We start from the raw sequence: 15356 nt of genomic DNA on the forward strand, positions 1-15356 counted from the left end.
AAAGCTCCACCGATGTTTGTATGAAGATAAAAGTTGAGAACTTTCGTGACCATCAAAGGGGATCACTGTTAAAAATAAATGTACCAATATTGTGTACATAATGGTTTCGGTAGAATGTATTAGAATATTATTTTTCGTCTTTATTGGAACGATATGACATTTATCTTTTAAAGACTTTTCACGTTAATAAATATTTAATTTTTTATTAGATTTTTTTTTTATTTTATGTTTTTTTTTATGTTTTTTTTTTCGGCCGTTATCAGAAGTCGATTGTCGCGAATCCCATGGAAAATATATGCTGAAGAAGAAGAAGATATCGTTTAAACAAACGTTTATAATTTCGCATTTTTAATCTATCCCAGCAAATCTTATAATAGGGAAGCTGAGAAAGTGTATGATGCAAAAATATAGGACTATTTTAAGAAATTTAATTTCCAGCGCGGCATCGGACCGCCGGCGCCGATCACATTGATAAAGTTTACTGTTGTTTTATTGTTCACCTTTGTATTATTTACGATCAAGATAATGTATTGGGGCGTGAAACGCAGGTGTGGACAACTCGAGAGAAGGCTATATATAAATGTTTACAGTTATATAAAACCTACCTCCCAAGTTACAGCAATTTTAATTAGAACAGTGATCAATACATTTTCACTTGCAACAATCACTGAATACTTCTTTTTCTTAATCTACATTAAAAATTCGACTTGATATTTGTACAGAACATTCATACATATAATCACGTCTTTATCCCTTACGGGATATGCAGAGCCAACAGTCTCGTAAAAGACTAAAAAGCCACGCTCAGCTGTATGGCAATGATAAGGCAATTATTGGATTGAAATTCAATTATGTAATTATAGGCCTTAGTCGCCTTTAACGACATCCATGGGAAAGCGAGCTCTAGTAGCTTTTTATGCCATCTATGGAGAAGAGATGGAGAGGTAATATCTTGATCAAAGTACGTTCGTCTGATTAGGCCTGTACCATCCAGCCATTCCATTTTCATCGCCTTGCATATTTGCTTAGTTATGTAAGTGTACTAGTTGGTAGTGCCAACGGAAACGTTAGAAAGATATACTTTGCCGTTAACGTTAGAAGCGTCTTTCCCGGAGTGGAAATCGGAGACTACATTTTGCTTCATTCTTTCGCTTCATGCACATTCATAACTTTCTTGCAAGTTCGTCGGTTTCTCTTACCTGGCCTTTTGCTAGAACGTCTCCGATTTGATCAAGGTACATTCGTCCAGGTCTTCCCTCTTCAACAGTCCCATTCACACTTTCTTTTTATACGAACTTACTTGGTGAAATTGCTGACCATGTCTCTGCCTAGCCTTCCTAAAAATGGTGTAAACACATGTATGCGTGCTCGTTTAACATATGTATCTTCATGTCAAATGGTCGTAACTATGTATAAAAACCTTGTCAAACCAAAAAAACGATTATAAATCTAAAAAAAGAACCACCTATTTTTTTGGTTGGTTCTACCGGTAATTTTCTGCAAAAATAACTGGTGTGAATATTTCGAAACGGCCATTTTGTTTCCATTGCATCACAAAGGAGTACGTGTTACTGTATGCAATTTCATCCGGCGCGTTAAATTTCCCAATTTTCGGGGAATTGCACACGACGGGCGCGCGTGACTGAATATAACAAATATTGGTAGATTTTAATTGGAAGTTTGAAAGAAAGAAATAGAGGAATTAATAAATATATGTACATTTTCATTCTAATGAATACTTCGTGTGTTCGAATGTACTTTATACTTAGGTGCTGGGTTCTACTTGTTATATGTATATGATAGTCATATGCTTCATCATTCAATATAATAAAATAGCTGATGCCAGATAGTATTTAAAACATATTGCCGAAAAAACCATATATATATGTAAATATAACAAGTAGAATTGTTTAATAATTGTGACGGATACTTAGGTATTTGTAGGTTGTAAGCCTAAAGCTATATCTAAAATAACATTTCCAGTTTTGCTTTCACAAAACGGACTTTTCGTCTTAACATTTTAAATTTATCCAATGTCAACCATTTTTATTCCCACGGGAGTACTTGATTAAAACTCAGTGTGGCTCGTAAATTTTTAAACCACCAGACAAACTGCAGGGCAGTATAAACTTTATGGTGCACGTAATAAAGTTGAAAATAAAAAAAGAAATGGAATTCCCTAAAGTCCAGGGATTTCAATTCAATTTGTCATGTAGTTATCGGGTAAATGGTTGGTTTTTTCTATTAGAGACAGGATATAAAATTAACCTTTGGAACAAAAAGAACACCGATTTTTTATTTTTTTAAATTTAATACAGATTAGGTAGCAGGTTTTGTTTCTTGTAACAATTTCTATATTTTTCTTTAATGATGGTAAAACGTAAATTACCACGTCTTATTTTACGTCACGTTCTTCTTCTTTAATTACGTCTTCTGGGTACCTTTCTGTATTAAGTACAAAATTCTCTTAAGTGCATAGTTCTAGTTTATTCACTGACATTTTTTATTAATCCAAATAAATTATACTAAATTTCCTTAAATATCTGACGATGTTACCAGAACCAGAAAATGCAGTTATAAAATTAATGATACATTTTTGACTGTCTAAAGAGCCATTCGCGTGAACATCAAAGAAAAACAGCGTAAAATCATTTTCAAACTCATCTGGCCAAAGCGTAAGAAATGGGGAATTCATAACGCGAAAGAGGTCGATCTGTCGCGCCTGGCTTGATTAAATTTCCAAATGGATATATTTTAGCTTTTTACTCGACTGATGAAATGAAGTGTTAAGTTCTGAGGGATGAACCCCTACTACTGGTATGGATTTTTTTTTCGTATCAATTAATAACAAACTAATTAAGGGTCAGGTCAAAAGTACCCGAAACCGCCGAGCTTGCATGAAGAGAGATAAGAATGTGGATGAAGCGAAGGAAGTATGTAGAGATCGTGGCAAGTGGAAAGAGGTAGTCTCTGCCTACCCCTCCGGGAGAGAGGCGTGATTTTATGTATGTATGTATGTATTAATGACAAACAATATCTCCTTTATGAAACATTCCTTTCTCTCGGATTGTGTTCCAAATTGCAGCCTCCGCCACTACCTATGCTTCGTGGCCCGGGGTCTGCTTTCCAATTTATTTTTGTACCCTGTCTACAGGGTCTTCATGAAAAGTTAGCAATTGTTTAAAATAACATTCAATGAAAACCAAACATTAAAAGAAAGCTGTCAGTTACCAAACGGTATTGAAGGTTTCATTCCAATGGAATTTGTATTTAAGTATGATGATAACTAGGTAACCTATAATAGAATTATAAAAAAAATATATTTTTAGGATCATTTCATTTTCAACAATATCTCTTTTTACTTAAAACAAATCACACCTATTCAAATACAATGCATGTAAGCCAAAGCCCGTAACATATATAGACTCTCCCTGCATATTACATAGAAACGCTTCAAAGGTAAAAATTCAAAGACGCGTTATGCAAATACAGCCTCAGGCTACTAACCTGCTACCCCACAATTTTTCATATACCTGTCCAACTCACGCTACAAAGGACTGAGCTAGATAGAAACATTTAAAATAGATTCTTGAGAGGATTGACGCTTTCATTGCAAGTTTGTATCAGCTTTGCATTTATGTTACCTTAATAACATTGGTACTATATTATTAGGGTTTGGTTGAGTCTTTTTTGATAAATTACAGGTTAAATAGTCTTTATTTATTGGTAATATAATCTTTTAGACTTCTTTGAACTCACGTACATATATGTCATATTAATTAGTCATTTTTGGGGTCAACAAAAAAAAGAAAACTAAACTAGAAATTTATGTCAAATTTTTTTGTGAATTGTCAATTCTATAAATTACAACGGTGACCCGTTTAGCATATATACCTTATAGTAGCTAACTATAGCATATTATATTTATACTTTTACGCTATAAGTAATATACAGTGTATAGTCTTGACTAAAAAACTTCTTTTAAAAATCACTTAATAAAACTACATAAAACATTGTATCCACCAAAATACCTCATTCTTTTTCACAAAAAAACAGTAACAAAAAAGTAAAAGCCTTTAAGTAGACCGTACGAAAACACGAGTGTTATCTTACTCAAAGCCGACTAAAGGAAGTCTCAAAGCTTTGTGCTAACGACAGCTTAGCTCCACTACTTTAGATCGTCGCTGGAGGCGGCTTCTGACCTTCGAAGTTAAAAACGCTTCATGATAAACCTGCACGTGAACCTTGCCTTATTATCTTTTTAACTTATGAGTAAGCCAAGTCATCAGTGTGCGACCAAATCGTGAAAATATATCTGCTTTTTATTTGTTTCGTGTTTTGGTTAGCAATGTGTCATTATTTTTAATGTCAATTCATAAAACTGCAGAACGCCTGCGGATCCGCCCGCGTGAATCTAATAATCCCGTTTATTTAGGTTTCCGCTGAAATTTCGACAAATGCTTTCTTTCCTGAATCATAGCAACTATCAAATTTTAGCTCGATCGGTCCAGTAGTTTGGGCTGTGTATTGATAGATCTGAGTCAGTCAATCAGTCATCTTTGCGTTCTTGTGAATTTCTATTGAATTAGAGATAAATCTGTGTTTCTAATTGTTATCCACTGACGATTTCAATAAAATAAGCAAAACCCTCTTGTAGGAGTTAAGGGAGAAATTTTTGTACACACAGTCTTTATGTTGGACCAAGAAAAACCCATCTGAGATAACCGCAATTAAATAAATCATTGCAAAAACTTTCGTGTGTGTACAGACAGAAATTTAAAAAATCACATTTTGGCTTCTGTTAATGTACAAATTAGAAGTGTACATTTCCAATTTTCGGCGAAGTCATTGAAGTAGCTTTTAATTAATTGAAATCAATTCCTCAGCCGAAAAATTAAATTACATTACATTTTTTATGTCTAATTAGATATTTTTACAAAATCAATCATTGCCATTATTTGTACTCTCGATGTTTTTGAGCCACCAGAAGCGGCTAGGGGGTTAATGAGAACATTGTTGAGGTTAATGTGTCCTGTATTGTTCTGAGACCCTGGTACACTTTTGTATTTTCATTCCCTTTATCCCGCAGGATCTTTTGTGATGTCGAAGCCTATTCAGAGGAAATTATAATTCAGGCTTTTTCATCTTCAATTGCCTATTCATTACTTGAATTTGACCAACAACTTTTAAATTATAGGAATCAATGTTCTTCCAGTTACTTTTTTACCAATTGCTCAAAAAATTATGAATTCAAAAACGCTGTCGGCGCACACTAGGTTTTTTCACTACCAGAAGTGCATGAAAGCTAATCAAAGTAAAACAGTGTGAGACAAGTATAGTAAATTGTTTTGCTCTCTTTTCTACAAACTATTTAGGTTAGGATTTCGAGTCAGGATAGCAATAATACAACTCGTTAGATGTACTTTTATGCCTGCCTATTTGCTTTAATAGTTTGTATTGTACAGAACATTAGCTTTCTAGACTAGTTGAAGGCACAGCAAGTTTGCGAAAAACTACACTTACGAACGACCAACTTCGCTCGTTTAAAAACTAAATAGCGCTCATTTGTTTGAACTTCGCTGTTGAAGCTGCGCAAATCTGAGAGCTATTAGAAAAATAAGAAAAAAATTATGGTATGGTAGAAATGAGAACGAACCGGTGAACGAATAGCTGATTGAAAAGATGAGGAAAGCAGATATACAAGGAGAGTGTGGAGGGAAAGGTCGGAGTGGGAAGACCTAGACGAACGTATCTTGATCAAATTAAGGACGTCCTGGTAAAGGGTCAGGTCAAAAGTACCCGAAACCGCCGAGCTTGTATGAAGAGAGTTATGAATGTGGACGAAGCGAAAGAAGTATGCAGAGATCGTGGCAAGTGGAAAGAGGTAGTCTCTGCCTACCCCTCCGGGAAAGAGGCGTGATTTTATGTATGTATGTATGTATGTAAAGATGAGGAACAGTGTGATAAGGGAATTATGTAATGCGAAATAAAATATGGTGTCAGAAATATGGGACGTTCTGATAAAAATTCCGATTAAGCACCGTAACGATGAGTTTGCATAAAAATATTGATGTATGTAGATGGAACAATAAACAAAAGAAACAGGAATCGTGGCAAGTATAAAAATTTAGTCGGCAATAAAAAAACAAAAATAAAAATTAAAAATTTATTTAAATTTATCCCTCCGGGAAAAAATAGTAAGTACGTACGTTAGATATTTAAAAGCAAACAAGGGAAATATCCAGAACCCCGTACCATTAAAATACCATTTCATCCTAAAATGTGAAAGTTTTAAAGGTCTTATGCAGGTTTCATACACGAATTTCAAAGTAACATTAAGGCAACAAGTTCACAATATACCGTCCCGACTTGCGGTCGTAAATCATAATGATATATTATTTACTATAATGCTGTCATGTTCTTTGTTCCGTAAACAAATATATTATGAGGAAATCGATTATAGGCAGGAAGAGTCTCATTATATTATTGATTAATTTAAAACTCTCCAATTTTTATTTAATCAGAAATAACTTAAAGTTATTATTGTACTAATGCACATTTTAACTGACATTGCGTAGAGTGCCTACCGGGATTCCTTTTTCATTTTATAATGAGTTTGTAAAACTGGGCGGTTCATTAGCTTCCCAATTTATTTTAATAGTACCAGGAGATTATAACTCGGCGGGAGTTGTAATTAACGCGTGGAACAATGAGTGAGGACAATGAAATGAAGAACAAAGGTGACACTGAGACGTCGCTGATATGTATGTATTAGTAGGTCATTCCACATAGTACGGGGGTTGCAACTTTTAACCGAATCCACCAAAAATAGATTCTGATAGTAACCATTCTAGACGCGAATATAAAGCGCCATTTTATTTTCATTTTTGGTGAAAGTCTAGCGGAAGGCACTGGCGGGACTCGTGAATAAAAGATGACTGAAAAGTTGTGTATAAACTCACGTACGTAAATAAAACTAACTACCCACGTAAATAAAAATGTTTTAAACCTTTACTTTTGTGGAATCTTATCCTAAATATAAGTTTACTTTGATATATGTAACCTATTTAGGCACAATATGGTATGATTTGATTGCTACATTTAATAAAATTATTAAAAATATACATAAGTGTTCTAAGAGTACTCGAACCCGCGGAGATTGCATGAAGAGAGTTATGAATGTGGATGAAGCGAAAGAATTATGCAAGTGACATGGCAAGGGGAAAGATGTAGTCTCTGCCTGCCCCTCCGAGACAAAGGCGTGATTTTATGTATGTATGGTATGTATGCATTCTAAACATAACATTTTGCAAGTACCTATTCTCTGATGAATGAAATTGAAAGAAACAATTATTGATAATTTTGTGCCATGTGATTCCCAGAACTTTAAAATAGGACCACTCCACATCTTTATTGCGGATGTCGTAAAAGTCGAATAAGGTAACTTATAAACTTGGGATACCTACATCTCGTAGGCAATTATATAAGCTAACAACCTATCACTATTGAAGTCTCAAATCATTGATCTAAGCAGCTGAACGAGGCCTTATAGTAATTTGAAAACTGATGTCTCTGTCTACTCCGTAAGACGTGATTTATGTATGTTAATGTATGTTTTCTTGTTCCAGATGGAGGGGCGTTCGAGGGTGCAGCAGAACGACTTGCTGCTGCACGAGGCGGTCATCAAGAACGAGCCAGAAGCCGTCATCGAAGCCCTACAGAGACCTACTGATGTCAACTGTAGAAATAATGTAAGTTTTATTATTAAACCATTCCTATATAGGTGAGATTCTTCTTTAAGGCGATGGGCTAGCAACCTGTCACTTTTTGAATCTCCGCCTTTCAGTATTTTGATTACTGTCGGCTCTGTCCACCCAGCAAGAGATATAGACGTGATTATATGTTATGGCATGTTGTTTATATAGAACTCAAAAACTTTTGATTGAACTGATTTCTACGAAATTTGACTCATTTTTATGACGTTTGGGAGTAACATAGGCTATAAATTGTTTTATTCCGAAATTTCCTAGGTGCGAAGCCCTGTGCAAAAGCTAGTTAACCATGTTTCAATATAATTATTCCATACGATCGATCAATCTGATCAGCTAAAGGTGTCCCAGACTGAATGATTGATAGATTTTATCCAACATTCGCCGTAATTAGGCACGTGAAAAGTTCGAGTGAGCCACCTGACTACAGCTATAAGGTATCTCGCTTGAAAATAAACACGAATTTAACGATTTGCAATATCTTTGCATCTGTAGAACTAATATAAAAAAAAAGTTATGTTTATGTAACTGGCCACGATGAAATGTGATACTTAAAAAAAATCGAACGTTCGAAATTAGAAATACTTTAAAATTGTGTACTTCTACAATGTAGGTAACTCAGGCCCATGATCACTGAATACGCACATATATACATACATACATATAATCACGTCTATATCCCTTGCGAGGTAGACAGGGCCAATAGTTTTGAAATGTCATAATTTATAACAATTAATTTGGAACAATTTGAGTTTTCAAGGTAACTCTTGTGTGACCGACTAAATATAGTTGAAATAGCTTTTTTTTATTTAGATCTAGCTTAAGCATGTGACAGTGACTTTCTAGCATTAAGTTTAAATAAATAACATACATACACAAATTTAATTATTTCTATTTCTCGTGCGTGGTAGCCAACAGTCTTGAAAAGACTGATAGGCCACGTTCAGCTGTTTGACTTAGTGATAGAATTGAGATTCAAATGATTGCTATCCCATCGCCTAAAAGAACAATGCCAAGTTTATAAGCCTATAACTTATAGCCTTTTACGACATACGTGGGAAAAAATAGAGTCGTACTATTATTATTTTTTAATAGTGTGTGCCTTCACCACACGGCACAAGTTTGAATAAAACTATATTTACGCAATAATTTGGGTTGGAAATTATCAAATTAAGTAAAGTGTCATTAATCGTAGTTCTCGGAACTACACTGTATTGATCAAGCGGTTTATTTCCAGATCAAAGTAAAAATAACAACGTACTAAATGGAGTTAGAAGCACTAGCGTTTAGGATACGAATAGTTTTATTGATGGCCACCTGCCCTTTAATTGGGTTGATGCACCAATTAATAAATAAATAATAATAAATAAATATATATATACGGGACAAATTACACAGATTGAGTTCGCCTCGAAGTAAGTTCTATACTTGTATTACGAGATAACTAACTCAACGATACTATATTTAATAATTAATATGGATGGCGTTAAATTTGTCGTATTTTGTGGACGATACGTTCACGCGGGCGATGCTGCGGGTTAATACCATTTATTTATAACATAAAGATATATTAACGAACAGTTAAAATGTCCCTATCAAAAACCGTAATGCACCGGTGGGTACCGGTTCAAATTCCACGTGCTATATCTAAAAGACATTGGTCTATATAATATTAATTAAATAGTTACAGATAATTCTCTGCTCTTAAAGTTGAACATTATTATAAATTCCTTACAAGCTCATTGAAAGCTAAAGAAAACAAACCTTGTTAATAATAAATTACATATCTCCCGAGGGATAGCCTCCAACAAAGATCATTATTTTTTTGGCTCACAAGAACGCACTGAATAACATTTCAGGCAAAAATTCCGCGAAGTACGTAACACCGAAAAGGAAATTAATGAAATATTAGCTTTGATGTTACCTATTTGTATGCTCTGAATAACAACTTTTTATATACTTTAACATTAGACGACTAGCTTTATACCTATTCCCCTTTGAATTTCCAAAAAATCTCTTATTTATCCTTTTGTAAGAACCTAACTACTTACATGCCAACTTCATGCCTATAGGTATATTAACTACTTTCGATCTTTCAGTACCTACGAGGCACGCCCAACGCGTTTCTAATAAAAAATATAAAAAAACTAAAATTGCGAGCACGTTGCCCAATAAACCAATGGATTTGGGTTAGGCCTTAGCTGACCTAATTCAGGACATTGGTTTATTTTCTTCTTCTCTTGTTCCAGTACGGCAGAGCACCGATCCACTGGGCGGCAAGCAGAGGCAATGTGGCTATCATCAAATTGCTCATCGAAGCCAAGTGTGACATTGAAGCGGCTGACAAGGTGAGAAGATCGTTCCATCTTCTTCTGCATCCTGCATTTCCAAACAAAGTTTGAGAACATTTTGTTTGAAGACTTAGGCAACATAACATTAAAAGATTGTGTAATTTTCAGTTCGGAATGCGACCACTTCTAATGGCCGCATGGCATGGACATCTAGAAGCCGTGAAGACACTCGTCGCAGCAGGGGCTTGCCTGGCGGCTACTAACAAGGTACTTTCTATTTGCTTATACTTTCCTGGTACCCGACGAAATTTATCAGAAATCTAGCACCTTTCCTGGGAAGCCTGCCAAATGTGGTGAATTGCCGTGGCTGACGCCTGCTAAAAATTCATGATAGCCGGGTACTGTGTCGTCGTACCTACTCCTATTTCTAAACGGATTTTTAGCTCACCTACGAATATCATCACAAATCGATGATGATATGAAAAACCACAAGTCAATGTAACAGCTAAAATGAGTGTTTTGTTTTAAATTGAAATTAAACAATATAAAATAGTATACTTTGGTTAGTTATTTCATTAACTTGCACTTACACCGGTGAAAGGATTACACAGTCTCGGTAATGAATTGAGTGCATCGAGTCTTGCGTCAAAGACGTAACCTACATTAAGTCAGAGATGACACATTTTTTGAACAAAGAATTTTCATTCTCAGTAACGTACAGAAAAAACTTACAGCAACGCGGGCTTCCAAATGAATAGTAGTTAAGCTGATTATAACTAGACCTTCATAGAAAGGAATTAGTTTTAACTTAATGATAGTTTAAGTTCAAGTAAATAACAATATACGATGATATATATAGAAGGATGATAAATAGATGATGATGAATGGAAGAAAACAATATACAAACAGAAACACCTACCTACTTATCTTCTTTTCGATGCACTCTTCACAGAGTGGTCGTGGTCGTCATATAGTCGTGGAACTGGAGGGGCATATGAAACACTCCACACGATGCTTCGTCACTATTCTCTGCTCGAAGACATCCTACTGCACTTGTTTATAGACTGGCCCACAATAGACTTTTTATGGTCGGTCCAACGTGCGGTCTAGTCTAGGGCCTTCTTCTTTTCCCTGAATGACAAGGCGTTCTATGGACAAATTATCGCGCCTCGAGACGTGACCAAAGAATGTTTACAAGTCTTTACAATGGAAAACAGACGCTGCTAAATGCTAGCTCTAGGAGTATGAAGACTGGAGACATTTGATCGCATCTCGGTCTAAAAAATTCCAAGCATTCTTCTCCAGCATCACATCTTTAAAGCGTGTATCTTCTATAACTTTACAAAGATTCTAAATAGCTACGTATCGTACTCATCTTTGTTAATCATAGTTATACGTATATTATTAAAGTAAATACTTACTGAGATTTATGTAACTTTGCAAATAATACCTAAACTAATATTTGCTCGCAAGCCACTAGTTGCTGAAACGAACATTAATGCATAACTTATGGAAACTGTTTTCATTCTACCGAAACATTTCATTCATTTAATTATTCCTGTGAACTCCTAGTTCAGCTCCCGCAGGATGGCACGCGCGACGACGCCATTTTTATCGCGCGGAATACAACTATCGCTGTTTCGTTTTTTATTATGACGTGAAACAGGACAGCGATTGTTTTTCGTGCGATGAAAACACATCTAGTTATGTTTCGTCTACGAGGGGATCAGAATCCTTCTTAAAGAAAATAAAGAACAACTGGACATTTAAATGACAGTACAAGTTTTTGCCCCGAGCCTACGCTTCTTTTAGAATTTCCTTTATCATTTCCTCAACTGATACCCACATCACTGTTACTTAAATTTAAGTTGTTTTTGTTCAGTAGTGTAAATAGTGAATTGAAAGGTTAGTGACCTTTTTGTATAAAACATTTAAAATTAAGAATCGGGTATCTACCATAAACCCGATTTTTAATTGCCTGCCTCTGTAAATATCCTAAAAACTGATTGGTGCTTCGAAAATTAATTGAAAATAAACATTGCAGAAACAGAACGACCTCCTGCAATGCGCTTGTTCCCGCGGAGCCCTGGACGTGGCGTCCTACGCCATTGAACTGGGGGCAAATGTGCAAGGAACCGACGCTAGCGGTGACGCGCCGCTAGCGTTAGCATCCCGCGCTGGTCATGCGGCCCTGGTAGATCTGCTGTTGGAAAAGGGGGGTTACATAGACGCCGTTAATAAGGTAATTGACACATTTTATTTACTAAAGTCAAGTATAGAAGGTATTATTAGCTTAAAAAGTTCCATGATATGCGTATCAATCAGAATATGGTTACATTATGACTAGTTTTGTCCAATCATCTGAAAACTATAAACTACGGCATTTACTTCAGACCAGACCAACATGCTATGGGAATAACCTAGAATATTTCCTTGTTTGTCATTTAAAATTTAAAATAAACAGTTTATATTTATATATAAACAGGTTATTATGTGTACGTATTGTTCGTTTAATAGGTAATAAATGTTATAAAAGACTTACGGTTGTGAGATTTCTGATATCATAAACATCATCTTTAATTCACCTGATATTATATACCCTATACCTACCCTGGAGAAATAACAACCATGTAATTATCAGCATTACCCCGAGCGAACTGTCAGGAACACGGCTTGCATAATAAAAAGGGAGGTCGCAGCAACAGCCGGCCAAAGTGGCCATTAACCGAATGCCACTGGTAATTGTTCGTTATTCCTTATTAATTAAACCATCAGTGCGGCGCTTATGTTAATGGATTTTGTTACGTTTATTTTGTTACATGAAAGATTAGAGAATTGTCATGTAAAGGTTAGCTTTTGTTTTAATTAAATACAATAAATACATGTGCCGTGTGGTTCCCGGCACCAATATAAAAAAGAATACCACTCCATATCTTTCCCACGAATGTCGTAAAAGATGACTAAGGGATAGGCTTACAAACTTGGGATTCTTTTTTAGGCGATGAGTTAGCAACCTGTCACTATTTGAATCTCAATTCTATCATTAAGCTAAAAAGCTGAACGTGGCCATTCAGTCTTTTCAAGACTGGCTCTGTCTACCCCGCAAGGGATACAGACGTGACCATATGTATGAATGTAAAATAAATGCAACACGTCAGTACGTTACGGGACGGATGCTGCTGGATGGCTATATTAAGTTTGCTATGGGCTAGCAAATTATAATTATTTTTCATAACAAAGTCAGATTAGATTCCTCATAATTTCGTTAGCGGATTTTAGGTCCCACAGTTCATGTAAATTCGTCCATCTATCCCACAAGTATCATTGTGTTGTTCCATGGTGAGACAAGTCTGACGATTTTCACCCAGTTCGGTCAATCTCATCAATACTTTTCAACTTGAGCCGAAATATAACTTGCTCAAAAATTTTTATTACTACGCTTTTATTAGCTTGGATTGTATGTATGTATGTAGGTATGTATGTATGTAGGTATGTATGTATGTATGTATGTAACGGAATCTTTGAGCTTAATTTTCACTGATTTCTAAACGTCTGATCAACTTGGAACTTTGCACACGTATCAAGGACCGATGACAATGCAATATTTTGATAAGAGTTTCTCATTATCCTTATTAAAACTGCCAGGATTAATAAATTCATTTTTAGATCCTTCGTATGAGAGTAAGAGAGACAGAGATAGCACCAGTGCCAGTAATCTCCATACAAGAAACCAAGAAGTTCTGACGTATAAGGAGTCCAAAAAGAGATGTAATATATTTCCATATAATGTTACTATTAACCTGAGGCTTTTTTATTTCATCGCATCGCTCCATTTAGAATTACCATTAGAAACAATAGTAGAATTAGTAGAATATTTTAAAACAATAAAAAATATATAAGTAATAAAACAAAAGTAATAAATGAAAATTGAACAACTAAATTTACAATAATACAAGAATAAAGTTACTACCTACAGAACTTTGCGATATTTAATACGTATTTAACATATTAATGCAATTCTTGAATTAACATTAGGTATCTTTTGCCTATTTATAATAGCAACACTGTAATACTCGTTTGGAAAATGAGTGACAGTTTATTTATGTCAAATAAGTTTTGCAGTAAGTTTTCAATTCGATTCGAACACCTGTAAACTTTCTTTCTGTTTTTTTATACCGGTGCCTATGTATTTACCTATTTGCACTTTGTTTTGTGCTGATAACTTGTCGTTATTTGGAGTTTGGAATCTTCCGTTGAGTCGAGCTTTGTTCTTCCGGATATTCGTGTGATTTTGATTGGACATCTGAGATTGGACTCTGACTGTGTTCACTGTGTTGTGCAGATATTTTGAGATAGGACTCCTGTAAAAAGTACCTGATTATTTGAGATAGGAGTCCCAAGTTTGTGTTTGTTTTTGTGAAAGACAGATTTTACAACAAAAGTGCCACGATGTCTTCAGATAAACATTGTTGCGTTCCTGGTTGTAAAGGCAGTGGAGGTATGTTTGAAATATTTTTGTTCCTGTATCAATCTGCCCCTTAATCTTGTGGTTTGATTCCTGGCAAGGCCACAATCGAAAATTATTATGTTTGCTGGATAGTCAAAAATATTATTAACAGTGATTTATCACTATAAAATTCTTTTCAACTGGGTTTAACAATCATCATACATACATATAATCACGTCTATATCCCTTGCGGGGTAGACAGAGCCAACAGTCTTGTAAAGACTGATAGGCCACGTTCAGCTATTTGGCTTTAAGATAGAATTGAGATTCAAATACTGACAGGTTGCAAGCCCATCGCCTAAAAAAGAATCATGATGATGAGAATATTATGAGATTTAATCCAATCAGGCCACATATAACTTTAAGAAAGTTAGTTGTGAAAACCTCCGGCGATGGGCGCATGGTTGCGAAAGTCTTTTCTAGTAAGATAGTTATACTAGAAGTGTTAACTTCCAAAAAATAATTGTATAAAAAAACTAAAAAACTACACGTTTTATTGCTAATCGAACTAAAAAATAGAAAATAAATAATAGTTTAAAAAAAACTAAAAAACTACGCTTTTATTGCTAATGGAACTAAAAAATAGAAAATAAAAATTAATGACAAAGGAATTATAAAACAGTAGTAGCAAGTCGAACAATCAGTTATAGTCAATTACCTCCGATTAAAATTATAACAAAATTAAATTTATAAACAAAACAATTTAAATCTGAGTAAAAAGCGTGGGGTGCATTTTACTTCATTTTCATTACTCTCTTGTCATAAATATATGCTAATAGAATGATTTTA

At 34.9% G+C, this 15356-nt stretch overlaps 1 protein-coding gene across 1 annotated transcript in view; it reads left to right on the forward strand.

The window, feature by feature from the left end:
* Positions 1 to 15356, forward strand: part of LOC106143288 (ankyrin repeat domain-containing protein 29-like) — a 36990-nt gene that overhangs the window by 9777 nt on the left and 11857 nt on the right. The window contains exons 2-5 of the mRNA XM_013345335.2: positions 7629 to 7751; positions 10019 to 10117; positions 10229 to 10327; positions 12105 to 12302. Of these exons, the coding sequence (XP_013200789.2) occupies positions 7629 to 7751; positions 10019 to 10117; positions 10229 to 10327; positions 12105 to 12302 (519 nt within the window). The remainder of the gene's footprint in view (positions 1 to 7628; positions 7752 to 10018; positions 10118 to 10228; positions 10328 to 12104; positions 12303 to 15356) is intronic.

The sequence above is a fragment of the Amyelois transitella genome, chromosome 16 (assembly GCF_032362555.1).
Source record: "Amyelois transitella isolate CPQ chromosome 16, ilAmyTran1.1, whole genome shotgun sequence".
Classification (NCBI taxonomy): Eukaryota; Metazoa; Arthropoda; class Insecta; order Lepidoptera; family Pyralidae; genus Amyelois; species Amyelois transitella.